At 36.6% G+C, this 27095-nt stretch overlaps 1 protein-coding gene and 1 long non-coding RNA gene across 2 annotated transcripts; one reads left to right on the top strand and one right to left on the bottom strand.

Annotated features, from left to right (window-relative positions):
- Nucleotides 1–38: 38 nt before the first annotated feature.
- LOC140753702 (mitochondrial 2-oxoglutarate/malate carrier protein-like) lies at nucleotides 39–25217 on the bottom strand. Its single transcript, XM_073088465.1, has 7 exons — nucleotides 24907–25217; nucleotides 20762–20980; nucleotides 9301–9394; nucleotides 8484–8569; nucleotides 7829–7931; nucleotides 5825–5943; nucleotides 39–4996 (listed from the first exon to the last, which is right to left on the bottom strand). The coding sequence occupies exons 1-7, from the start codon at nucleotides 24984–24986 to the stop codon at nucleotides 4816–4818; spliced, it is 882 nt and encodes a 293-aa protein (XP_072944566.1). The 5' UTR covers nucleotides 24987–25217; the 3' UTR covers nucleotides 39–4815.
- Nucleotides 10425–11302, top strand: LOC140753703 (uncharacterized). The gene is made up of 2 exons (XR_012103595.1): nucleotides 10425–10932; nucleotides 11162–11302. It is a non-coding gene; the product is annotated as an uncharacterized LOC140753703 (long non-coding RNA).
- Nucleotides 25218–27095: the final 1878 nt, after the last annotated feature.

The following is a 27095-nucleotide window of genomic DNA, read 5'->3' as shown; positions in this document are numbered from 1 at the left end:
TAATGTTTTTGGGACAAGGTATAGCAATAATAAAACACTTTTAACAAACAATTGTTTAATAACAAACATTGTACATTCGCTTAGGTTAGTCACAAATCATAAAAAGTTCATATATAAAAATATACATATGTATTTGTTACTATATAATATATCACATGGTTACTTAGTTTAATGGAAAACTGAATTAAGGTACATTACACATAGCAAAAGTACCGCTACCATGTGAACGGGGCCTTATGAACAATATCAAAAAATGCTAGCCCGTAACATGAATATATCACATCTTTAGAATTACACTAACGCAATTTGAAAAACCATTTAAAAAACTATCCGATGCAATATTCGGTTCGTTGACGTACATGCATAGAGCGTATCAGACACGTGTCGTGACAGACAAAAAATATTTTCCCATGCAACTTATATACGTATCTACCGTAGCAGCAGCGCAGACACAGCCCGTGCCTTTCAAAATATTATATAGGAAAATAATTATGATTTCGTCTGACACCTTCCATTTTTGTGGATATACATGGGACCTGATTTTAGATACCTCTAGAAGCACTATCTACGTCTGATTGAAAAGGAATTATAGGCAACATACCCAATACTCATTCATATTTATTTTCTCAAGTTCATGGTGTATTTATTTAATTATTCATTATAATACGTAATTGTAATCCCAAAGATGCGATATAAAAATAAATAAAAATGCAAACAAACATACATAAACGTTTTGAACATCACGAATGTCATTGAATGTGCCGTGAGAGCCTAATCTATTCGAATATTTGTTAAATACCTACCAATGTTTTAGGGCGTCCGGTAAAACTGACGCGTGTGCACGGAGCGTGTGACCCGCCGCGGGCGACCGCTTGAAAAAACGCCATACGAGCGGAAACGCCGCGTGTGTAAAAACCCTTAGCACGTGCACGGCTATGACGCTACTCATACTATTTACGAGAACCAAAACGTAAGCAAAACTTAGTTTGCTGACAAAAACAGTTATTTATTAAAGAAACCTTTAATGATACACAATAAAATAAACAACATCATTTGCTAACAGCGGCAAAAAGTGCCAGAAAATAAACGAAATTATATTCTTGATTACCATTTAATATTTCCTAAATATGCCAGCAATCGAAATTATGATTACTTTACGGTTCTCCTAATATTTTAATATACGAGCTCCATCAGATGTAGCGGACCTCCTTATAGATTATTTAATTTCATTACATAATGATAATAAACATTAAATGTTGATGTACGCAACTGATGGGCGACCAAGACTCCTCTCTCTCCTCTCCACTCCTCTTCTCTCCTCTCTTCTGAACAAAAGCAACACAACTGTTTCATATGCAATGCTATGAACATTTGAAGCGCGACACAGACGAGCGACTACGACGTGTGTAAAACGATCGCAAAGGAAGACATTAATTCTCAAATGAACTGCACAGTGTAAGGCTTAGACCTCACGGAGCGTTTATTCCGCCAACACGAACGCTGAACATGTTTTTGTTTTGAAAAATGCGTACGCGTATAATATAAAAATGTACATAATGGTTGTAATATTTAAAACAAACAATGTTGAAGAACAGCACTCCGTTAGCTCTTCGTCTATACAATAAAATTTTAAATCCTCTTTATAGTTACATTTTTGAGCACAATTAATTTGTCTTTAACTCATTTAGAACAGATAATACATATTATAATATCGCTTTCTTGAAAAAACTGATTAAATCAGTTACTGAAATTTTACAACAAAACATATTGACGATACATACATTTTAAATATATTGAAACGTTCGGAAAACTCATTAACACTAATAAAATTAACAAAAAAAAACATTAATAATATCTTCAAAAAAATAGATTATTTTTACCTATGGTTAACTTATCTAGATTTTAGTGAAATTTAAAATTATCAATTCAAAATAACAGCCTAAAAATTTAGGTACGCTTAAAAATGTTATAATAAATATATTTAAAACAATAAATTTACTGTCACTGTTTGACAGTAATTTGACAGCAGTGGAAAGGTTAGTTCAATTTTTTCTCACAACATGGTTGTTTTTAATCGATATTTTTCCTGCATGTGATTTATTGTATGCGATTATTCTTTTTTTTATAATATTAGAGTAGCGGACAAGCATGCAGTCCACCTGATTGTAAGTGGCTACTGCCGCCCATGGACATCTGTAATTAACCTCAGATAGGTTAGATATTCCTACCTGAGTTCGGCCACAGATGCGCCGCTACCCCTGAGGTCTAAGCTGAAACGCCTCGGAAAAGTCTGTCTCCCTTACCACACTCTTCAATTCTTATTATGGATGGCGATTTACGATGGATTATTAAATAATCAAACGATTTTTTTACCAAATACATCGAGTTTCAATCAATACTTAGCAATGAATCGATCTCAGATATTAGCTATAATCGACAATTTATTTTCTTTTTGCAATAACATAAAAAAAGACTTGCTCATATATTCCCAAATAAAAGAATCAATTTACTTTATTTCACTAACACATACTTTCAATATTATATCATAATATATTGTCATTAGAATGACTATGACGCATGTAATTAATTTAAATATAATATGTTAACACGACACAATAAAGTTTGGCACTACAATAATATTCGTTTACAAGCAATGAGATGAAGTTTGGAAGTTATATCTATACTGCATCCACATTTGCTGCGAACACCGAACCTCTACAAACGCACAAATGTGTGGACGCTTGCGCCAAATACCATTTGATTTGCTACAAGGTAGGCTACAAGCGCTTACGAACCTACACAAACAAAGACAAACTCTCTATCCTCACGTTTGAATTTGTAACGCGACATTAAATATTTTTTGTATTTGAACAGCACATCGTCTTATAATGTCTTTTATTATAAAGGTAACTCATTTTTAAATGTGAAACTTATTCACAAAACCGTTTTTATGTGCGTGGTTTTTTAATATAACTTGTCTCAATACGGCTTGCACTTCTGAGGACTAAAATAGTCGCCTTATATTCAAGTTCTCCATAGAGTTTGAGCGAGAAACATATACAAGTACCGTCAATTTCGAACATGGTTTTTATTGGGACAAGGTACACACACTAAGGCTATGGTATAGTCCACGCCAAACTTCTTGTCCGCTATAAAGTTGTTGCGCGCAGGTGTAGTCAGAGACCCAATGCGGTCAAACAACCACAAGCATATACTCCGTAGCAACGTAAGGGCACACTAACGCAACTATATACCCGCAGGTAAGAGCGGGCAGCGGAGGGTGCTGGGGGGGGTCCCGCTATCTTCGTCCCGCTAATATCTACAATTTGCTGTTGCGACGCGACTCGCTTCTGGATTCAGAGCGGACTAGAAGCTTGGCGCGGACTCTACTATATGCTTGGTTTACAGGTAAAACTTCTGTACACCCAATATGGTCCCACCGCTGGGCAAAGTTCTAGATACCAGTGTATCTATTGAGCTAATATATTCGCCATTTTAACATGCTAAAAATTTAGCTTATGTTTTAGGTAAAAAAAAACTATGCATAATGCAATTCCCTAGAAAAATTGTATACATTATCGATATAATTTTCATAACTGGTTAAGGGCTATAAGACTTATATTTTTGTTGTAAAGCGTAATTTTTTTTAATAGGGTTGCCAACTTTTTTGAGTTTGTAATTTTTATATTCATACCTTAACGTTTATTTTTTTTTGTTTTTGTCAAAAAGCGCGAAAATAAGTCTAAAAGAATATTAATATTACATTTACCTCATTTCTTAATTCATTATTATTCAGCTATGGCATAAAAACAACATTTTATGGAGTTTTCTATTTGGATAATTACGAGTATTAAATTAAAAATAAGTGTTATTTTTCCTACAAATTTTATCAAAATTTGGTAGCCCTTATACAGTACATTAATTTTGAATATAATTTCTAAATAAGACTTATGATGTCTATTTATTTTTATAAAATTATTTAAGCCCGTTTTTAATATTCAATCTATCCAATGATTTACCTACCTAAGATCAACATTTGACAATGTTTTCATACTAAAAATTACCAAGTTTCGATCTTTGGCAGTCAAAACACCGATAGATTAGTTAATAATAACGGGCATTACAGTTAGCAACCCCACTATTAAGTAGACTCAAAACACACTGCCATACCAATTCCGTTCTTGCTACATAAAAATATTGATTACCAAAAAACCTGACAATAGTACCTTTATATCATACTACCCAAGGTACCATACACCTTTATACTAATATGGAGGTATTTACCGAAAAAACGAAACGCCAACACATCTATTCATATCCATCGTTATAACAGCAGTTGGTACTTATCGTTGACGAATTAATCAAATAGACTCCTAATCTAAACATACCATTTCTGGTGATAATTTATTTTTTATATAAAGTGTACTGGTTTGAGCTAAAAATACTCAGCACTAATCAATCCACTCGTCGACCACTATCCACTTACGTCCAATACACATTGGATCAATTACCTTGCAATACCAATGGACCAAACAGTGTGCAATATGAGCAAATCAGCGCACACTATGAGCAAATCACCTTACACTATCACCTAATCAGCGGACAAGATGATGCAATCAGCGTACACTATGAGCCAATTGGCGTGTACTATGATCCAATCAGCGTATACTGAGGCCCAATCAGCGTACACTATGAGCTAAAGGAGTCTGTATAATAACACTACGCATTTACATACTAGGAGCCTATTTCATTGTTCCGTCTTTAACGCCGACGAATGAGTAGTAACCCACCCATTCACTCACTCGCTCATTCAGTCTACGTGTACTTAAAGTACGCCGCATTCATTTGCTCCAAGAATATAAAGGTTAGGACGGTGTGTGGCCCTAGACGCGCGTAGTAGGGCAGGAAGCCCTTCCACAACGAAAATACACCTTCGTTCTTCAAGAGATTCGTTACGACTGCTATTTGACTAGCGCCCTTCGCTGCATTTTGGATCCTGGGGAAAAGGGAAAATATGAACCTTCAATTTTAGGGTTCCGTATGTCACATTGCAGTAACAAACGAGCATGCAGTCAACTTAATGTGGCTTATTGCACGCCCTGTTTTGCTAATTATTAGTACATATTGTATTATATTTATTTTATATACATATAATCCTAATTGTAAAATAAAATTAATTCAACATTGTTCAAATAATTATATTCAAGTATAATATATTTGGAAATTTACATTTTGTAGTACTTAGTATTGTATAAGGGAGGAGCGGGACCTGTAGTAGAGACAGGTACTAACGTACTCAAAAGAGGGTACCCAACAATATTGTAAAACAATGTACTGCTTTATTTGCAATAAATCATTTTTGTTTTATTTTATATTGTGAAAATTTAAACTGTCGTTTAATTGATAAACCGAAACATGTGGAAATAGCGTTTCCTTGTACGGTGACCCGCCTTTATTTTCTACTTATTTTTAGTATTTGTTGTTATAGCAGCTACCATTGTATATACTCTGTAAAATTTTAAGTGTTTCAATATAACGGTTTATGAGACAGAGCCCTGTGACAGACGGACAGACAGCGGAGGCTTAGTTACTCTGTGTTCCGTTTTGACTTTTTTACCCTTTGAGTACAGAATCCTAAAAAATGCTTTCTTCACTCACAGCTTTAGACTCGTGGGTGCCATGGACACAGATATACACAAACATCCAGACCCAGATACAAAAATCTAAATTCATCGTTTCGACATCTGTCTGGCCGGGGATCAAACCCTGACCACTCCGCTATGCACGTCATCATTACCCTATAGCGTAAGGTGGTGATACTCACCTAGTCTTGATGATGTCTACTGGCATGGACGCGATGGTGGTGATGAGGCCGGAGACCATGGAAGCGCAGAAGTGGAGCGCGATGCCGTCCGGCACGTAGCCAACGAACATCTCGCGGGCCTGCAACCAGACCCAGGTTCGATTCCACGCACAACTTACAATTTTGATCCAATGCTTTTGGTATACTTAATCTTATATATAAAATTCTCGTGTCACAGTGTTAGTTACCGTACTCCTCCGAAACGGCTTTACCGATTTTCACCAAATTTTATATGCATATTCAGTAGGTCTGAGAATCAGCTACTATCCATTTTTCATACCCCTAAGTGATAAGGGCTGTTCACCCTTAACATTTACTTACAAATAATTTAAATGGCAACACAACGTTCGCCGGGTCAGCTAGTATAATATAGGAGTAGCAGACGAGCATGCAGTCCACCTGATGGTAAGTGGCTACTGCCGCCCATGGACATCTGTGATCAACCCCAGATAGGATTAGATATTCCTACCTGAGGTCGGCCACAGATGCGCCGCTCCCCCTGAGGACAAAGCTGGAACGCCTCGGATAAGTATGTCTCCCTTACCACATCCTTCAAACCAGAACACAGCAGCGCTGAGCACTGCTGTTATAACAGATAGGTTTGGCGGTGGTGCCGCGGGCGAACCACAGAGGTTTCAACCACAAATATAAAACTATGCTAAAACTTTTATTAATGAAATATTAACGCTACTTTATCGTTAAAATTGTTAAAGGTACAAATTTACAATTATTTGTATGTCATGTCACATTTATTACGCGCGTGAGGCCGCGGGTTCTGCTAGAAATATAAAACGGTAAAAATATAATTGCGTCTATACTTTAAAATAAACAGTATCGGAATATCGATATCATCAATATTTACACACTTAAAAAAACATTACACAAGTGATAACCTGAGACGAAATATATATTTATATAACGTTCAATTTATATTTAGATAAGGTTTAATTTTTATCTCGAGTTTGTTTATAAAATACTCAAAAAGATGTAACCATCAACATCACTGATACGTTGTACTGATTAAAATGTCATTCAAAGTCATAAATTATTATTTTAAATGATGTAAAGTTACATGGAAAAAATATGAGAGTGTTTTCTTTAGAACCGACCTTCGATCACTAATAAGAACTAGATACACAATCAGCGACAAAAAAACGGCGCGACGAAAAGAGCACCCAAATAGACATTTGGGTGCACAAACCTGTCAAAGTGATAGCTTATGACAGCTAGCTTATGTCGTAAAAATTTATTGCTTTTGGTAAGCAGTTTTTAAAAACACCTTTAACAATAGTGATAAGGTTGATTTTGCATTAATTTTAGATTCTGTCGCTTAGAATTTTATAAACACGTTTGACGCCACTTTTGAAGTTCATTTTTGTATGGGATTGTGTATCTAGTTCTTATTAATGATCGAAGGAACCGACGGAAAAAAAAATGACATAAGAAATTATATTTTTTGGAAATATGATATAATACGATACTTTGCGTTACATTACGTTACGTGTCGTGTCGTGTTATTTTCTATTTTTTTAGTTTTGTTTGGAAACATGATACGATACGATACGATACAATACGTTGCGTTATATTACGTTACGTGTCGTGTCGTATTATTTACTATTTTTTTAATTTTGTAATATAGTCTAAGATCTACTTTACATTATAGGTCGACCTTCACGGAGCTGGTTAATGGATGAAACTTTTTTTATATCAAAAAAAAAATTCAGTCCTTGCACGCACTCAGGCAAGTGGGATGACTACAAACATTTTTTTTTCTTAAACATTTCTCTGGTTTAGTTAATAGACAAATTACACACCAAACGATGAAGCTAAAGCACCAAAGTATGAAGCCTGTAGAATATGCAAACGTTAGGTTCACTACTTATTTCCTGTCACAATCACATATAATTGTGGGTACACGACTTATTTATCTTGGACATTAATTCTTGGATAGGCAAAGCTGTTTACCTGAGAGTATGTGCTGAGCTGGGCGGCATTCACCACCATAGCTCGACTGACTGTAGGCGCCGCCCCACGCCACAGCTTCAGAACACCCTCCTCCTTAACTATCCTGAAAATGATTTCCTTTTCTTATATTACAAGTATCAAAGGAGCATGCAATCAAAAAAGCTGAGATACCCTAGTTAGGTTAAGAAAATCGGCCTCTTGATCGAGGAGTCCGAGGTTCAAATCCCAGGCGCGCACTTAAGATTCGTGTATTACATATTAATTATCACTTGTTTAAAACGGTGAAGCAAAACATCGTGAGGAAATCTGCGTCTAAGTAATCTAAAAAAAAAAGTTTTCAATGCTATGTGAAGTCTACCAATTCGCCACTTGGTCAGCGCGGTGGACTATGGCCTAATCCTTCTCATTCTGAGAGGAGACCCGTACCCAGCAGTGGGACAGTAATGGGTTGCTGATGAATGAACGAGCCAGTCCGCTGATGGAAAATTTATAAATAATATGTATAATAAATTAAATTAGCAATTACTAATATGTTTTTGTTTTTTTTTTGTGGACTATACGTTTTTGCTTCGCGTGACGTCACCCTAGTGTTAATGCTATTTTAAAGTTAAACAAAAGAAGTTACACAAAAAATGAAGAGAAAAGTCCGTCTCACCTCATCAGTGCATCTACAACATTCTTGTAGTTCCTTCTCTGCTCTTTCGGTAGCCTGCCGTCAGCTGTCATTCGAATGAGAGCAACCTAAAACATTATGAACATCTTTTTATAAGATGCCAAGTGCGAGTCGAACTCACACTCAGGGTTAAGTACCACATAATTCATTTCTTGTTAGTATTTGTTATATCGACCATAGAAACCTTAGAAGTAATTGTATTGTAAAAAAAATAATTATCTGCATATTACAGATCAACAGCTAAAGCGAAAAATGTAAAAAAGCGGTTTCTTGTATGGCGACCCCTACTAATTTTCAAGACTTTTTGGAGTTTATTGGAGTTTACTCCTTAAGAAACGATTTGAGTTATAAGGCCCGGTACGGAAATTTTATGAGGAGTAAAATCAAGTGTAACACGAAAAGTTGAGGCGTTACGTAGAAAGAGACAAACATATATATCTGTAGGATTTTTATTTTCAGTATTTGTTGTTATAGCGGCCATCAATCTACACATTCTGTAAAAAATAGGTGTCTATCTATTGCGGTTTCAGAGATGGAGCTCCGTTCCAGACGGACGGACAGATAGTGTAGGCTTAGTAATAGGGTTCCATTTTTACCCTTTGGGTAAGGAACCCTAAAACAAAGGAACTTAAATCAATTCAAATCAAGTTTTTTTTATTCAAAATAGGTTCTTTACAGAGCACTTTTTGAATGTCAATACAACTACCACGACTTCACAAGGTGTTTCGTTACGGAGAAGAAGCGTTAAACATCGAATAGGACATATTTCGATGGCATTATGGAGGTTATACGATCTTACCTCAGCCGGAGTCCCGACGAAGGCCCCGATGGAGCCAGCTGCCACTCCGAGTAGTGTCTTGGTCCCGAATCCTGGAGCCTTCCCTTCGTTTCGTCTGCGCACAAATCATCATCATTATTATAGGTTTAGAGGTGTGGTATTTTTTTTTTAATAATATGGAAAGAGCGAGCATCCACCTGATGGTATTTTGCTCGCCCATGGACATCTCTAATCAACCCCACATAAAATCAGAGTCCTACCTGGCCTATCCCTGAGTACTAAGTTGCAACGAGGATAAGTATGACTCCCTTACCACTTTCAAAGCGGAACACAGCAGAACTTAATCAGCTGTGACGGCGGTGCCCCCGCAGTCAAAATACAAAGTGTTCGACCACCTTCGAATATTCTACCACCGTTCAACCTTTCAACCACTTTTGAGATATACTAATATGAGACATTCCAACTCAGTCTAACGTACTAACAATCCCAGTTATCGAATCTTATAGACCAGTGCCGAAGCCTTTAAAAATGGTAAAAAATGAAAAAAAATTACAATAGAATGAAACCCATTGGAAAAGGAGGGGAATATGATCAAAATGAAAGGAAAAATAAATTACGGTCGATCCGAGTTCGGGAAGTGGGAGGGGGTGAGCTTTTAAGGGTAAAAAATGGTTTATCTTGATTTCCGGCTAATCTACACGTCCTATGCGAAAAAGTTCAATGGCAAAGTTGTAGGTAATAAAAAGATCTACAACTTTTGTATTTGCAATTTTTTCACATAACCTCAAAATTTGGGTGAAAAATTCAAAAAATCAAGTTTTTGGTTTTTTATTTATATCTTTTTCAAAAAAAAATTTTTTTATACGAAATTTGGTGAAAACTTACCTTATTATGTCCCAAATACACTGTAATTTATTTGATTAAAAATATTTATTTTTTCGCCTTATTTTCACTTAATATCAAAAAAGCATCCTAATTTTCAATCGAAAATTCTGACGTCCAAATATCAGCTTTTTTCAAAAAGTTTGGGGGCTTTTTGTTCGTTGAAATATCTACTTTCTGATGGTGTAAAAAAAATATACATAAATATAGGAAATGTTCTCAGAAAATGCAAAAAATTAAAAAAAACCCAAATTCGAAAAAAATTTTTATATCATTATGTACAATTTTGAGGTATTTATTAAAATTTACACTTTAATTACTCAAAAAACGTAAGATTTCATGTTTTATTGATAAATGAAAAAGTTGCAAATTAAAATATACTTCAATAATTAACAAACAAATAAGTTAATAAAGTTAATATTTAATAACACATCTACAATATTTTGAAAAAGTTGTAGAATTTTATTTAAATAATATTTGTAGATGTCTATTTACTGCTGTTTTAAGATAATTTATATACCTGAGTGACCTTCGGTAAATTTTAGCCCATTGTAAGTTATTTCATAGAGAAGTGGGGACGGACCTAGGAGGGTCTGGGCCTTACTACATACCTGCTATTTCGTAGCAGCTGTAAAAACCGTTAGCCAGTATTCGAGATATAGAGCAGTGTACAACATCGTTTTTAAAAATACACGTGCAGGCTCAGTTACTCTAAGTGAATTGTGAGAAATTTACTTTATTCAAAAAATCGTTTGGAATCTACATAGCAAGGTAAATACAATCTGTATTTTAATCTATATTAATCAATTTTAAAATAAAAATAGTAATATTTTCTTTCATAAATAGTATGTTTAACATAACATAACCTAAAAAATTAAAATTGAATGATATTTTAGTACAAGAATAAAAAATAGTAATTTCGTTTATTTTATACAAACAAATTTAGTTATACTCATGATAAAACTTTGAAGGCATTATTAATTTAATTTTGTCTTTTCAGATTATCAGTATGGATGGATCTGTTTGTATAATCTGCAATAAGTCAGATGACAAGCAAGTGTATGAAATAAAAAAATCAGCTTTGAATCGTTATAGTGGAGTCTAGCAAGAAGAGAATCGACAATAAATACAATTGGGTTTTTTTCAATTTTTTGCATTTTCTGAGAACATTTCCTATAGTAATGTATATTTTTTTTACACCATCAGAAAGTAGATATTTCAGCGAACAAAAAGCCCCCAAATTTTTTGAAAAAAGCTGATATTTTGACGTCAGAATTTTCGATTGAAAATTAGGGTGCTTTTTTGATATTAAGTGAAAATAAGGCGAAAAAATAAATATTTTTAATCAAATAAATTACAGTGTATTTGGGACATAATAAGGTAAGTTTTCACCAAATTTCGTAAAAAAAAAAATTTTTTTGAATAAGATATAAATAAAAAACCAAAAACTTGGTTTTTTGAATTTTTCACCCAAATTTTGAGGTTATGTGAAAAAATTGCAAATACAAAAGTTGTAGATCTTTTTATTACCTACAACTTTGCCATTGAACTTTTTCGCATAGGACGTGTAGATTAGCCGGAAATCAAGATAAACCATTTTTTACCCTTAAAAACTCACCCCCTCCCAGTTCCCGAACTCGGATCGACCGTAATTTATTTTTCCTTTCATTTTGATCATATTTCCCTCCTTTTCCAATAGGTTTCATTCTATTGTAATTTTTTTTGGTTTCAAAAATTATCGACCCTGGTCTATTATTGGAAGTTGATTACTGAAGTCCATAAGCTACAGTGGCATTGTCTATGTGTGTATACGAATAAGTTATATGACGTCATTTTGCCCAGTTCTAAAAATAATTATCAGTAAACCCATAAGTGACAAAACTTGGGAGTGGCCGAAATGATAAATGTTGATAAAGGTCACATTATAATAATTTGGACTTCGACGAGGGATCGGACGCCATTGGATATCTGCAGATTAAATACCTTGTCTTATCGCCTAATACCTAAATCCGGCTAAATTCCAATCAATGCAAAATACTTTATATTATAATCGTTTATTTTAAAGGATTATAATTAAAAAAAAAAAATATCCGACTGTACCTTTTACGACCGTGTGTAATGTAGGTATGTGTCATTGTCACGCCCTTTTTTCTTCGTTAACGAGGGGGAAACCTTCAAAAGGTACCCGGTGCCGTGGGAGCGACACGGGGTTCTGTGGGACTCTTACCGCACTAAAACCCCCCCGGTGGCTGGTGTGCACGGGTATGCGACCACACATACCGCCGTCCTTCCCTGGGTCGCTGGCCGGGCGGTTCGAGCTCCCACTCTTGCCGTCCGCAACCCCAGAAGCCCTCTTTTAGTCGCCTTTTACGACAGGCAGAGGATACCGTAGCCCTATTCGGGTCCCGGAACTACAGGGACAGTCATTGTCACGCCCTACAGCAAAAACTTCTTGACGGACATATGCACACGCGAACTAACTCTTAACTAAATTGAAGGTGGTAGAACATTTTGTTTTCGACTCCGGCGGCACCACCGCCACACCTGTTTCTGGCGCATAACAGCAGTGTTAAGCGCTGCCGTTCTAGTTTGAAGAGTGTGGTAAGGTAGACATACTTTCCAGGCGTTCCAACTTAGTCCTCAGGGGTAGCGGCGCATCTGCGGCCGACCTCAAGTAGGAATATCTAATCCTATCTGTGTTTGATTACAGATGTCCATGGGCGGCAGTAGCCACTTACCATCAGGTGGACTGCATGCTCATCTGCTACTCCTATATTATAAAAAAAACTCGCGAGAACAACTTCTTCAATAATAAAAACTCCATAGTCAATAACATTCTTATCACGTTATTCATCGGTATCTCATAGAATTATAATGTTGCATGATGTCGTAAGAATCGTATTGACACATTTATGAGCAACTTTACTGATTATTTACAAATAGTGTTTCGTGTTAAAATTCAATGTTATTTCGTGAAGTGGGTCAGAATTAATATATTTTTATTGTTTCTATGTAAAATAGAAATTATTTTATCGATTTACTAGCTGATCCGGCAAACGTTGTGTCGCCATGTAAATGAAAAAACGTTAAGTGTGAATAACCCTTATCATTTATGGGTATGAAAAATAGATAGTAGCCGATTTTCAGACCTACTGAATATGCATATAAAATTTGGTGAAAATCGGTAAAGCCGTTTCGGAGGAGTACGGTAACTAACATTGTGACACGAGAATTTTATATACAAGATTGTAGTACGGACAGTGGTGTACTAAGATCGTCGGAGGCCCGGAATGGAAATGTTGAATGAGGCCCCCAGTCTAACAAGTTAATTAAATTTTACAAACCACCCCCCTCCCCCCTCCAACCCTCCGTAATAAAGGTATACGCCCTTGACCCGGGCCCACTGTACTGTTATAAAATTAACTAACCATCATTTAGTAGCACACTATTAACATAAACCTAGAAAACAGTCCGTAAAAGGAATTCAAAATAAACTTGATCTTGAACACAATGCCATATGTATTTCACACTGAAGGGCGGTAGCTTTCAAAATATCTAGAAAGGTCTACTTTGTATCCGGAAATAATATACTAATAATATGTAGAAGGTCTGGCAAGGATTTAAACAGTGTTATTTTAGCCTCTGTTGAGCTATGAACAAACCTACGGACCAATATATTACTTCTCACCGTTAACTCCCTTCGTGCCCTCTCTGTATCCGCCTCATAAGCTCTAGCGGACTAAGGAGGGGCGGAAGGGGCGGGCCGCCCTGGCCCCCAATCCTGGGAGGCCCCAAATACAGTCGCTAACTAGCTAAAAAAAAAGATCGTCAGAACCAATCAATCTGTGAAATGTCGCCGATATCATACGTATTTGTCGGCAAATAAGTCTATGACACATTCACAATTTGGTAAAATCAAATCAACTTTTTACACTGGGGGCCTCCATTCAACTTTCCACCCCGGGGCACCTACGACCTTAACCCGCCATTGCTCATAAGTCAATGTCTCCGTGACAATTTGTCCTAACTTTTTAAAGCCGTCCATTCTTTGTAACGGACTATGTACACGTAAACATATGTTGGTACCTAACTACGTATGTACATTCTATATATATCGGTCACTGTTTAGATGCGACTTGTAAAGGGTTCGGGGTTCTATTTCGGGCTGTTTGTGTACACGTCAAAACAAATATTTAACGTCACACAGATGTGGCAGCTGATGGGGAAGTTCTACTTCTTAACTCTTCAACGTGTTTGAATTATGATGTTTGGGCTGGGTATACGAATTTTTACGTGCCTAGGATTTGAACCTCGGATTGTCATTCGGGCCGAGTTTCTTAACCACTGACTAGGCTACACTGTCACTGTCCCTGTAGTTCCGGGATCAGAATAGGGCTTTGGCAAAGGGAGATTTCCCGCCGGGCTTTGTGATCATGCCCGGGGAGCGGCCGGGCTCCGACAGTCTCAGTTCGGAACTTGTATAATGTATATATGCAGGATATTTAGAAAACTTCGATAGCGTGATTCAGAATAATCGTAGCGCCATCTCTTGTCGAGTAGCGGGAGGTCGCCACAGGGCTACGGTATCCCCTGCCTGTCGTAGGCGACTAACAAGGGGCTTCCGGGGTTGCGGGTGGCAAGAGTCGGAGCTCGGACCGCCCGACCAGTGACCCGGGGAAGGACGGCGGTATGTGTGGTCGCGTATCGTCGTGTACACCAGACGATATGGCGAGCATCATGCTCACCCGGGCGAAGCCCGACGGGGCAGCGCGCTATGAGGACTCCGATTGCGTTCCTGTGGAGATCCTGGAGTACTTTCTTTACACAGAGCTGAGGAAGGCCACGGGGAGGGGTTTTAGTGCGGTAAGAATCCCACATAACTCTGTGTCTTTCCCACGGCACTGGATACCTTTTGAAGGTTTCCCACTCGATAACAAAATCACGTCACAAGGCTCGTAAACTGTTCGATAACTATATGTTTACGATCGCACGCAAGAAAAACATATCTATTTCAGTGTCTAGTTGCGACTTGCTGAAGACTATAAATAAATTTGCGAATATTTTTCGCCACTACACTTGTTCGTATAACAAACTGTGTGTGGGCGACTGGCGTACATAACGTCACGTGCTTTGAAGAATCCGAAATGTACAAATTATTCCGAAAAGTACGAATACTAATACCCTTATATAATTGTTAAGGTAAAGTTTTAAAGGTAGAATCCCATGTCTTCATTTTAGGGTTGCGTACGAAAAAACCAAAACATAAAACTGTTTATGGGACCTAATAATCAACGTACGCAACCATGCAAGTTTTACTGGCACTTATTTTATTTTTATTCATACGAATTAAATCACAAGTTTAAGTATATTTTTATTATTTCTCTGTGGTCAAGTGACGAACGCAACGTAGAAAGGGAGACTCCTAATTGTTTTCCGAATAAAATAAACTTGGTTTTTCAAAAAAAATGTTGCCAACATATTTAATTATTTGAATAAAGTACAAGTATTGTTGGTAAAAATGCGAAAAAAAATACTGTAGTAAAAAGTTTCTATTACAATTTTAGGGGCCCTATATTGTAGGGGACCTTAGTTTCAGAGGCCCCTACAACAGAAATCCTACTCCGCTGTTGTCATCAGACAGAAATATGGGTATCACACATCTCACGCGAAACAGCGCTCTATAGCACGTACTAGCTACACCATATTAATTGATTAGCAAAATAAAACGTGCACGAGTCGTGTCGTGTCTACATGAAACACGACCGTAACGTTGCGTAACAGAAGTTTTACGATCCTTGAGCGGCAATAAAGTGAGCCAATATGAAACAAGCCACTCAATAACTATACACTATGAATGAATGACTAAAGTCTGCAGTGTTGCGTAATTCTTACATCATCATCAATCCATTACTGTCCTACTGCTGGGCAGGGGTCTCCTCTCAGAATGAGAAGTATTAGGCCATAGTCCACCGCCAAGTGCGTACTGGTAGACTTCACATACCTTAGAGTTTTTTCTTTTTTTTATGTCTCATGTATGCAGGTTTCCTCACGATGTTTTTCTTCACCGTTTAAGGGAGTGATAATCAATTTGTAATACGCACATATCTTTGAAAAATCAGTGGTGTGTGCCGGAAATTTGTATATTGGACCCCTCGATCAAGAGGCCGAGTTTCTTAACCACTAGGCTATCACTGCTAGAGATGTGCCGAATCAGGTCGACTCGAGTACTTACATAAACTCGCATACTCGAGTACCAATAGTGATACTCGAGTACCAGTAATACTCGAATACTGACGATACTCGTACACTACTCGTACAAGTAAAAACTTGTTTAATTTTGTGTAGTGAGTGGCGTTTTTTTTTTTTGCTCTTCTGTGCTATTGGACTGTATGTTGTGCAAAGTACTCGAGTACTTTGTGAATACTTTGGACTCGAGTACTGACTCGATTCTTTTTTATATGAGTACTAAAGTACTCGAATACCAAAAATGGCCGACTCGGCACATCATTAATCACTGCCTATTAGCTACAGCATATTAAGTGATTAGCAAAATAAAACGTGCACGAGTCGTGTCGTGTCTACATGAAACACGACCGGAACGTTGCGTAACAGAAGTTTTACGATCCTTGAGCGGCAATAAAGTGAGCAATATGAAACAAGCCACTCAATAACTCTAAACATGAATGAATGACTAAAGTCTGCAGTGTTGCGTAATTCTAACAAATAAAATACTACATCTGTTTGTTCATTAAGCTTATAACTCGAGAACGGAAATGTCAATCTACTTTTTTAGGGATTTCTTGTTTTTTAAATAGGATTGTTAGCAAACGGACATGCACTCTATCAATGGTAGATGGCCACTCCCGCCTATCCAAAATTTCGCCTTTTCCACATTTTCGTCAACCCATTATTGTCCAACAGCTGGGCACTCCTCTCAGAGTGAGAGGGTTTTAGGCCATAGTCCAACGCGATGGCGAGTTTTGACCACTGAGCTATCGCTATCACCTTCATACCTACATCATAACGGTAATGTAAGACCCTTTAAGGTTCTATATCTCCCTAATGACAGTAGTGTTAAACCCTGCTAAAGCAGACATACTTATCTAAGACGTTCCAATTTAGTCCTCAGGGGCAAAGCATCTGACCGACCTGATGAAAAATCTAATCCTATCAGGTGTTGGTTACAGATGTCCATAGGGAGCAATAGCTTAGCATCATCTCCATCGCTACTTCTTTCATATAACAAACCTTTACACCTACATCTAAATCTTATATATAAAATTCTCGTGTCACAGTGTTAGTTACCGTACTCCTCCGAAACGGCTTTACCGATTTTCACCAAATTTTATATGCATATTAAGTAGGCTTGAAAATCGGCTACTATCTATTTTAGTGATAAGGGTTGTTCACCCTAAACATTTTTTTTATTTATATGGCAACACAACATTTACCGCGTCAGCTATAGGTATATATAAAATCGCCAACTAAAGTTGACACGGTGATCTCTCGCCCGACCGTTTACTGATAACACCATTGTGTGATAATAACAAGACAATGTCCACATACTATACACTACACGTACGCTTCTGTTATTTGTAAACCAGTGGTTCTCAAACTGAGCGAGCGCTCTTTGGGGTAAAGATCTGAAGCGATAGGGAAGAGAAAATACGGTAGGTATAGCAGTTTCTGTCCCTGTAGAGCCGGGACTAGAATAGGGTTACGGTAACTTCTGCCTGTCGTAAGAGGCGACTAATAGGGGGGTTTCGGGGTTGCGGGCGGCAAGAGTGGGAGCTCTAGCCATCCAGTAAGCGATCGCGGGCAGGACGGCATGTGTGTGGTCGCATAGCGTCGTGTACACCAAATGGTGCGGGAGGAGCGAAAACTGCTCCCCCAGGGCAGGGCCCGATCGGGGCATCGCGCTTGGAGGACTCCGGTTGCGTTCCGTCGGAGATCCCGGAGTTCTCCATCAAGCGTTGAGGACGGCCACCGGGGGGGTTTTAGTGCGGTAAGAATCCCACATAACCCGGCGTCGCTCCCACGTCGTCGGGTACCTTTTGAAGGTTTCCCCTCGTCAAGAAAAAAAAAATAGTATAGCAGGTTCACGGCTCAGGTGATTTGTTCCTATTTTATAAATTATTAATTTTGTTGTTCTATACAAGCTGCTGACATATTAAAGTTGGTATATACATTTTGTACACCCTACCCTGTTTCACTTGCTACTTTGTTGCTGTATTTTGTTGTCTTAAAATCAATGGTTGTCTGGAAGAGATCGCTATTTTATTGATAAGACCGCCGGTTGTACCCTTAATTATTTGTTATTGTTGTTTATTTTATTTTGCCTTTGGTGTGCAATAAAGAATTTTTGTATTGTATTTTTTGTATAAGTTTGTAGTAGAAAACGCGCGTACAGTCCATCTGATGGCAAGTGGCAGGTAGAAACCTGAAGCCGATCACAGATTCCACTAATTACTGAAATTGCCTCATAATCATAATTATAAGTTCACTAGCATTCATATAATACCACCGAAACAAAAAACTACATTACGTCATAATTAAGGCTATTATTGAAAATGTGATTTTAAAAATGTCATCAATTTAATATAACGCTAAAAATAATTCTTAAAGCGTTACACGTCACAAGTTTGAGAAGCTCTGACGTAATGTTATTCAATAGCATTGACCTTCGGCAATGCAACTAAGTATATCATGTATGCAGTTGAGTTACGCGTTAATTCGTAACGTGAGGTATGCGATCGCAAGTGTATCATTGTAATATTTTGTTGCTGATCAAAGGTTGAGAAGCAAGGTCAACGTATTACTGTCTCACAGCTAGGCATGCCCATTGCCCAGCAGTGAAGGTGGCAGAACCCGTACCGCCGCCAAACCTATTTCTACCTCATAACAGCAGTGTTAAGCGCTGCCGTGTTCTAGTTTGAAGGGTGTGGGTAAGGGAGATATACTTATCCGAGGCGTACCAGCTTAGACGTCAGGGGTAGCGGCGCATCTGTGGCCGACCTCGGGTAGGAATATCAAATACGCAAAGGGAGCATACCTTTTTACGTGTTTTTTCACGTTATAATATGTACGTATTTTACATTACAGGCTCACAGAAATACACCCTGCGTATTCTTTTCTTATTTTTTCGTCACGACCCTAAAGGATAACATTAAGAAATCGCTAAATAGCGATCACCTTTTATGTGCTTTTTTTTAATTTACAAAATCCTTTGTTAGTGTGGAATTAAGCGTAAAAATAAATAAATATTTGCTTTAAAATCCTTAGATTAGCAATTTCGTATACGTATAACTCGAAAAATTATGTAATATACTGCATAATGATAAGATACGAGTGTATTTCTAAAACATGCACAAAATTTCTCATCTCGGAGAGATAAGTTGAGATAATTTTATAAGATAATCCTTGACGAGAGATAAAAGAAAATAATTGGCCAAGTGTAAGTCGAACTCGCACACGGAGGGTTCCATACCACCAAAATTTCCATATTTGTTATTATTTAACTGTTATTTAATTTAAATGCATTATTAATTAATATTATTTAAATTAAATGCATTATTAAATAATATTATTTAAGTTAAATGCATTATTAAATAATATTATTTAAATGCATGCACAATGCATTTAATTGTGAAAATTTGAATGGCTATTACAGTTCAATTGATAAAGCGAAAAACGTCGAAAAATAGTGACACCAATTTATTTCAACTATTTTTATTTTACGTATTTGTTGTTATAGCGGCCACCCTTACGGTTCAGGAGATAGAACCCTGTGACCGACGAACAGACGGACTGACAGCGGAGGCTTAGTAATTAGGGAACCGTTTTTACCGTTTGGGTACGAAACCCTAAAAAACTACAGAATACATAGGGTTGTCACACACAAAAATATTAAAAAAAAACCCTGCTTAATAATAATTAACTCCGAAGAAAAGTAACATAGCCTATGTCACACCAAAAATTTAGACAAATCTTACGACACCCTATATTGTTAATTTTTAAATCCGTCGAATCATTTGGACTATTCGAGTGTATTGTTGGACTGTACGAACCATTTGGACTGTACGAATAATTTAGGATGTGATATGCACATTGCACACCTAAAATATATGTGAAAACACCACACTAATTGCAAAAATTTATGAGTTATAACAAATTTCATTAACACTACACTACACATTACACTATTGCCAGTCTTAAGACTCAAATTGATACAAACAACAGATTATTAATTCATAGAAACATAGACAAAAGTGAAAACATAGAAAACACTTTGAAGGTGGTAGAATCCTTTGTGGTTCGACTCTGGCGGCACCACCGCCACACCTATTTCTGCCTCGTAAAAGCAATGTTTTGCGCTGCTGTGTTCTGGTTTGAAGGGTGTGGTAAGGGAGACATACTTTTCAGAGGCGTTCCAGTTTAGTCCTCTGGGGTAGAGGCACATCTGTGGCCCACGTCAGGTAGGATATCTAATCCTATCTGGGGTTGATTATAGATGTCCATGAGCAGTAGCTATTTATCATCAATTGTACTGCATGATTGTCTGCTACTCGTGTATTATGTATTAAAAAAGAGAAACACTTACTCCTTATAAGAGTCGAAGAGCAAGTTATAAACTCCCAAGCGGGTGGTAGTGTAAGTGGCCTGGCGGAGCAGCCCGGCGGATAGGCCCGCGTAGAGGGAGAAGAAGCCCTCCCGCGCCACGATCTCCCCGGCCACAGCGAACGAGGTCCTGCCACCGCCGCTCAGTTGCATCCGAGTCTTTATTAGATCCAGGGGCTGTACCACGCATGTCGCTGCCATTCTGAAAATAATATTGGTTATAACTATATATACTATTAGCTGACCCGGCAAACGTTGTGTTGTCATATAATTAAAAAAAATGTTAAGGGTGAACAACGCTTATCACTTATGGGTATGAAAACAGATAGTAGCTGATTCTCAGACCTACCGAATATGCATATAAAATTTGGTGAAAATCGGTAAAGCCATTTCGGAGGAGTACGTAACTAACATTGTGACACGAGAATTTTATGTATAAGATATATTTGACGACCAGCGTGGCGGAGTGGTCACCATACTAGTCTGACGCTCAAAAGGTCCCGAGTACGATCCCCGGCCAGACAGTTATCTAAATAATTAATTTAGATTTCTGTTTCTAGTCTGGGTGTTTGTGTATTTGTCTTTGTGTGTGTCTATAACACCCACAACACAAGGAATCCTAGTGTGGGGCGGTGAGTGTAGAAAGTTTTTTTTAATCTACCTACCTATATAAAGTCTGACAAACTTTTCCATATGTGTATTAAAATTTAAGCTATCCCTTTAGTTTGTCATTTGTCATTACTTTCCAGAATTTGATCCAGAAATTGAACCCTGTATACAGGGTGAATTTTTCAAACGGGCCTTCAGGGCCAAATCCGAAACTATAAGGATTAGCGAAAAATGCTGAAAGGAGTTACGAGGCCGATTTTCATAAAAACTAAAACTGCATCATTCGTTTTTTAAAATATCTTTTTCCTAGCCGGGAATCTAATGAGTTCATTTTGAAACAAAACTACACCCTCTGTATTATTCTACTATCTGATAGTGTCGCTCATAAGGATCAAATTCTGGGAAGTAATGTTATGTGAGAAATTAAAGGAAAAAGATTTCTTTAAAGAAAATACATATTTTTTCATACATTGACATACTAATCCTTAAGGATTATACATAACATATGACTTTTGTGTAATCCTTTAAGACCATACATAAGTCATAACATCTAAGAATTTGTCGGCTAATTAACTAATTCTTCGATGTTATGACCGTGACATACGGCTTAGTATGACAGTATAAAACATTGGAAACTAAGTTTCCGCTGTTTTTAGGATTGATTTTCTAATAAAAATACAAAACTGATTAATAAGTAAATTCTTATTTTTTTTGTTGTTTAAAACTTCTTTTTAACGTTAAGTATGATTTTCTATACCTCTTCATTTAGTAATCACTCGGATTTGGCTAAAAAAAAGTCATTCTCGCAAATTATCAACTTTACATCTGTATTAAACGACACTCCGCGTGTAGCAAATTAAAATCTATTATAATGGTCCTAAAATAACCTTAACCAAGTAGAACATAAAATATAAGTTTTTAGAGAACAAAACGTCAGCTTTCGAATTATTTGAAATAATAGGCCCCAAAAATTGTTAATATGCGAAATGTTTCAATTAATGAACGGCGGGAACTTAACTGCAAAATTAATATGAAATTTATGTATTTTTTTTAAATTGAGGCATTGATTTAGTTTGCCATTTATCATTACTTTCCAGAATTTGATCTTTATAAGCAACACTATCAGATAGAGGAATAATATAAAGGGTGTATTTTTTTTTAAATGAACTTGTTCGATTCCCGGCTAGGGAAAAAGATATTTTAAAAATCGAATGATGCAGTTTTAGTTTTTATCAAAATCTGCCTCGTAACTCCTTTCAGCATTTTTCGCTAATCCTTACAGTTTCAGATTTGGCCCTGAAGGCCTATTTGAAAAATTCACCCTGTGTATAAATAAAATTGGAGTGTCTGTTTTTAATATTGAAATAACAGCTTTTTATTACATGCATATATATGGTACATGCACCAAAATAACATTTTTACAATTTTTGTCTGTCTGTCTATTTGTTCTGGCTAAACTCTGAAATGGCTGACCCGATTTTGACCAGACTTTTATTGGCACATAGCTGATGTAATAAGGAGTAACTTAGGCTACTTATATTTTATAACTACCTGTGCCCCTGTTTCTTTTTTTTTTAATGCGGGTGAAACCATGAGGCACAGTATGATATAAAAAAGTACCAATATGATTGAAATATTATATTTTGGTGCCTATTACTACTATTAACATAAAATTCTATGAATGCATACTTTGATCGTAGTGAAAGTTCAGTGCCCTTGGCATGGTGTAAGGTCATAATCTTTGTACAATGTTATCAGGAACTATATTACTAGTAAAACTACTATAAATAGATAACTTATATATAATAAACTGTAGATTAAAATAACACACTAAAACATAAAAGGAAAAACATATTTTTGGAACACATTTCATGAACATGGCCATAATGTTAAAATATTTTAATTTGCTCTGAATATTTTAATATTTAAATTTAAATAAAAACATTATTTCGTATCTGTTGTTATGACAACAAATTACATAATCGTAATGTTTTGTACATGGTATCTATTTCAAAAATGTATATAATTGTGATATATTGAGATGAATATATATGTTATAGTCAAAGTCCGATACACAGTCTCTTCGCGGAAGGACTGGTTTATCCTAGGTTTGGCCAAAGCCATCAGGCAATCCCCGAAATACATTTCAATTTCGCCCTTTGCCTGAAGTATTTTTAGTCAAACCCAGGAGCTCCTAACTTTTCAGTCAAACGTCGAAAGTAAATTATTCTGTTTCGGTTTTGGCCTAGTCAATCCTAGAAGCGACTGCAAAACTCGGTCAAACGTTGATCTGAACATGTTTAAACAGGTTCATAATGTCTCTCGCGGTGTTCCGACCGATTGTTTTGTCATTTCATGTTCGTTCATTGAGCGTGCGGGCGTGTAATTGTGTAAAATTGAAGATGAGTGAGGTTAGGTTAGGTTAGGTTAGGTTAGGTTAGGTTTTTCCCTGTAGTCCCGGGATTAGAATAGGGCTACGGTATCCCCTGCCTGTCGTAAAAGGCGACTAAAAGAGGGCTTCCGGGATTGCGGGCGGCAAGAGTGGGAGCTCAAGCCGTCCAACAAGCAACCCCGGGAAGGACGGCGGTGTGTGTAGCCGCATGCCGTCGTAAACACCAGGTGTGCGGGAGGAGCGTAAATTGCTCCCCCAAGGGCAGAGCCCAATAGGGGCATCGCGCTCGGAGGACTCCGGTTGTGTTCCATCGGAGATCCCGGAGTTCTCCGCCAAGCGCTGAGGACGGCTACCGGGGGGGTTTTAGTGCGGTAAAAGTCCCACATAACCCGGCGTCGCTCCCACGTCGTCGGGTACCTTTTGAAGGTTTCCCCCTCGTAAACAAAAAAAAAAAAAAAAAAAGGTTAGGTTAGGTTAGGTTAGGTATTTTTAAATTATTAAAACAATAAACATCAAAATTTTAAAAATGTTATTTTTTTATACCTAATCTTACAAACTAACCTCCGTATATTCCAAAGCATTTATTTATTTATTTTATACTTTATTGCACATCGTACAAAAGGTGGGCCTAATGCCACACGGCATTCTCTCAAAGCATCTCAAATATAAAAGTGAAAATCACGTAAGCTGACCAATCAGGTGTCAGAACTGGCAGAGTTAAGCGGTTCTTAAGACTTGAAAGCTGCTTAAATGATAAAATGCTTCCAAATATACGAAGATAAGACACTTCATACCTATATCGGAGTTTGACTCGTCAAACCCCGATTTAATAAAATTGTGTTTTGACGTTTGCCTGACCAAATTAGTCTCTCCCAGGTTTGACGAAAATTGTTTAGTCAAAGGCCGAAAATTTACATTTGTTTGGGCTTTGACTAAGTCATTCAGTCTGACCTGAGGATTGACCAGTCCAACCTAGGAGCGCCGGAGCTTCGGAGTTTGCCTATAACATATACATTTAATGAAATATTTTTACGCACTACATACATTTTAGTGACTAAGTCTACATACAATTATACTGGCGATTTAATTAATTGTATTTTTTTAAAACTAAAAACAATAGTACTAACCCAGCTAGTCCTCCAAAAGCGAATTTGAGCCCATTTGGAATATATCGCTCCTTGGTCGGTGGCGCTGCGGTCTGGGCCATCGCGATCTAATTTTTACACTTCACAATTTGAACAGCAGTGCTTTAATACTGCTCAGCACTTTCTACCAGTCCAACAAATATTACACTGATACAAGTATAACACCGAGAAATATAATTGATATTTTGAAGTCGGTTGGAATACTTCCTTCATTCGAGTGTTCGTTCGTTTGTGACAACCAGTCATATGAATTTTACTCTTTACTTTACTCCCAATTATGAAAATAGAAATGCGAAGTGACAATTTTGACAATTGACAACTGTCTCAAAATGGGGTTACCATACGCTGGAAATTTTCTCTTTTACTGCCAAAAATCTCATACATTCAATGAAGAATCTCGCATATAAGTGATGAAATTTTAAATTAACTCTATTATTCGTGGGTACCACGATACTTTAGAAGAAATGCCAGATAGCCTTCTTTCTTGCATTCGGTTCGACTATGACGACAACAGTTCATGCAACAGTTCAACAGTTAAAAAATATTCCGGCATTCGTCCGCTGCTCGCTCTCACCCACGGGTACATAGATGCGTTAATGTGCCCTTACATTACGGAATAGGTATATGTTAACTAAACATGCGCGTAACATCATAGCGGACTAGAAATTTGGCTTTGATTAAGCTTATACCTATAACAATGGTGATTTTCCTAAGAAGCTAACTTCATTCTGTGTTAGATTTGCGCGTAAAGCTTTTGTATTATTCGAATAAAACACTCTTTAAAAATAATATTTATGATTATTCATTTTATTGACGAACAATAACAGATAGTAACTATAATGTTTAATACATGAATCTGTTTTTAATGTGCATTCAACTATAATATGAATACATAATACATGTCCAGAATTTTATAAATCGGAACGAAATATATACCTAACCGTCAGAATTGCTCCGCACATCCAATTACTGTCCATGATGAAAAATATAAATACATAGATTGTTATTTCATATCATTTATCTGTGTTTAACTGTCGGTATAAATAGAATAAACATAGATGTATAAAAATACATTAGATTTCAGTAAGCAATAAATTTTGTAAATAATCTTTAAGTAAGTTTCGGTTTCGGTTTAACGTAAAAATATTTTTTTACATGGGGAAATTGAAAATATGTTCATTGAGTTGACAACACATGACCATAGATAATAATTGAACATAGCACATAAACATATCAATTAAAAAAAAAAAAAAACAAATAATGCAAAATCTTGTGTTTTGTGCGGTCAAAAACTCGATTTGGTTACATATACATATATATATTGATTAATTAATAGAAATATTAATATTATTTATATTTAGTTATGTATTCATATTAATATGATATAGTGATGTCCATCCTTTCCAAAAATGATCGACTCTAGAATCGTTTCGAATCGAAGTATAATAAATCACAATAAATAAAAAAAATCATGTGTGTACCTTTGTATGCACGTAAGAAGTTATACTTCTTTGTTGGTCTACTTTATTTGCAAAACTCATACTATTCTAACAGCGACATCTATATTAACCACTTGAAGCAACACGATAACTGATGAATTCAAAAGTACTTTAGTTCTTCAATAGATGCCAGTATGCTTTGTTCCATATTGGCGTATGATGTATCTCACTCGCACGTCAGCATGTATGTTGGGGTGTGAGTGAGATAAAATGTATGAATACGACCAACTTTTTTCTGTATTTGCGTCTCACTCACACTTTGTTGCACATATTGAGAGCGAGGGAAATGCATAATAATAGAATATCTTTGGAAGAATGACCTCTAATTTATGTTACCTTAGTACTTGAACTGGTACATTTTAACATCGTGTGAAATATTGAATTTAAATCACTACTGAATATAATTTATCAGCACATATATAAATCACACTTATATGAAACTGAAACACGTGTGTGAATGTTCACTCTCATCATTTTTTTATAACGCGCCTAAAGAAGTATAACTTCAAAAATCGAGGCTTAAAGAATCGATTCTCCAAACAATCACTGAGGTACGTATCCGTAAACAAGAAATGTCTATAACACACTTGTTAATGTTAAACCAAATTCGAAAAAAAATAATTTAGATTTTTATGAAATATCGATACACTAAATGGATTAATTACTGGAGAT

Source organism: Epargyreus clarus, unplaced genomic scaffold, assembly GCF_041222505.1.
Source record: "Epargyreus clarus isolate Ecla_fem2 unplaced genomic scaffold, WU_Ecla_fem_2.2 ptg000027l, whole genome shotgun sequence".
NCBI classification, from domain to species: domain Eukaryota; kingdom Metazoa; phylum Arthropoda; class Insecta; order Lepidoptera; family Hesperiidae; genus Epargyreus; species Epargyreus clarus.
This window is presented reverse-complemented; position numbering and strand designations above follow the sequence as displayed.

Excerpts from the sequence above, each read along its gene's own strand:
- LOC140753702 (XM_073088465.1), bottom strand. The coding sequence starts at position 24,986 with ATGGCCCAGACCGCAGCGCCACCGACCAAGGAGCGATATATTCCAAAT. Across the intron at positions 20,981-24,906 it reads GCTTTTGGAGGACTAGCTGG|AATGGCAGCGACATGCGTGG; the intron begins GTTAGTACTATT and ends TATTATTTTCAG. Across the intron at positions 5,944-7,828 it reads AGCTCAGCACATACTCTCAG|GCCCGCGAGATGTTCGTTGG; the intron begins GTAAACAGCTTT and ends GTCTGGTTGCAG.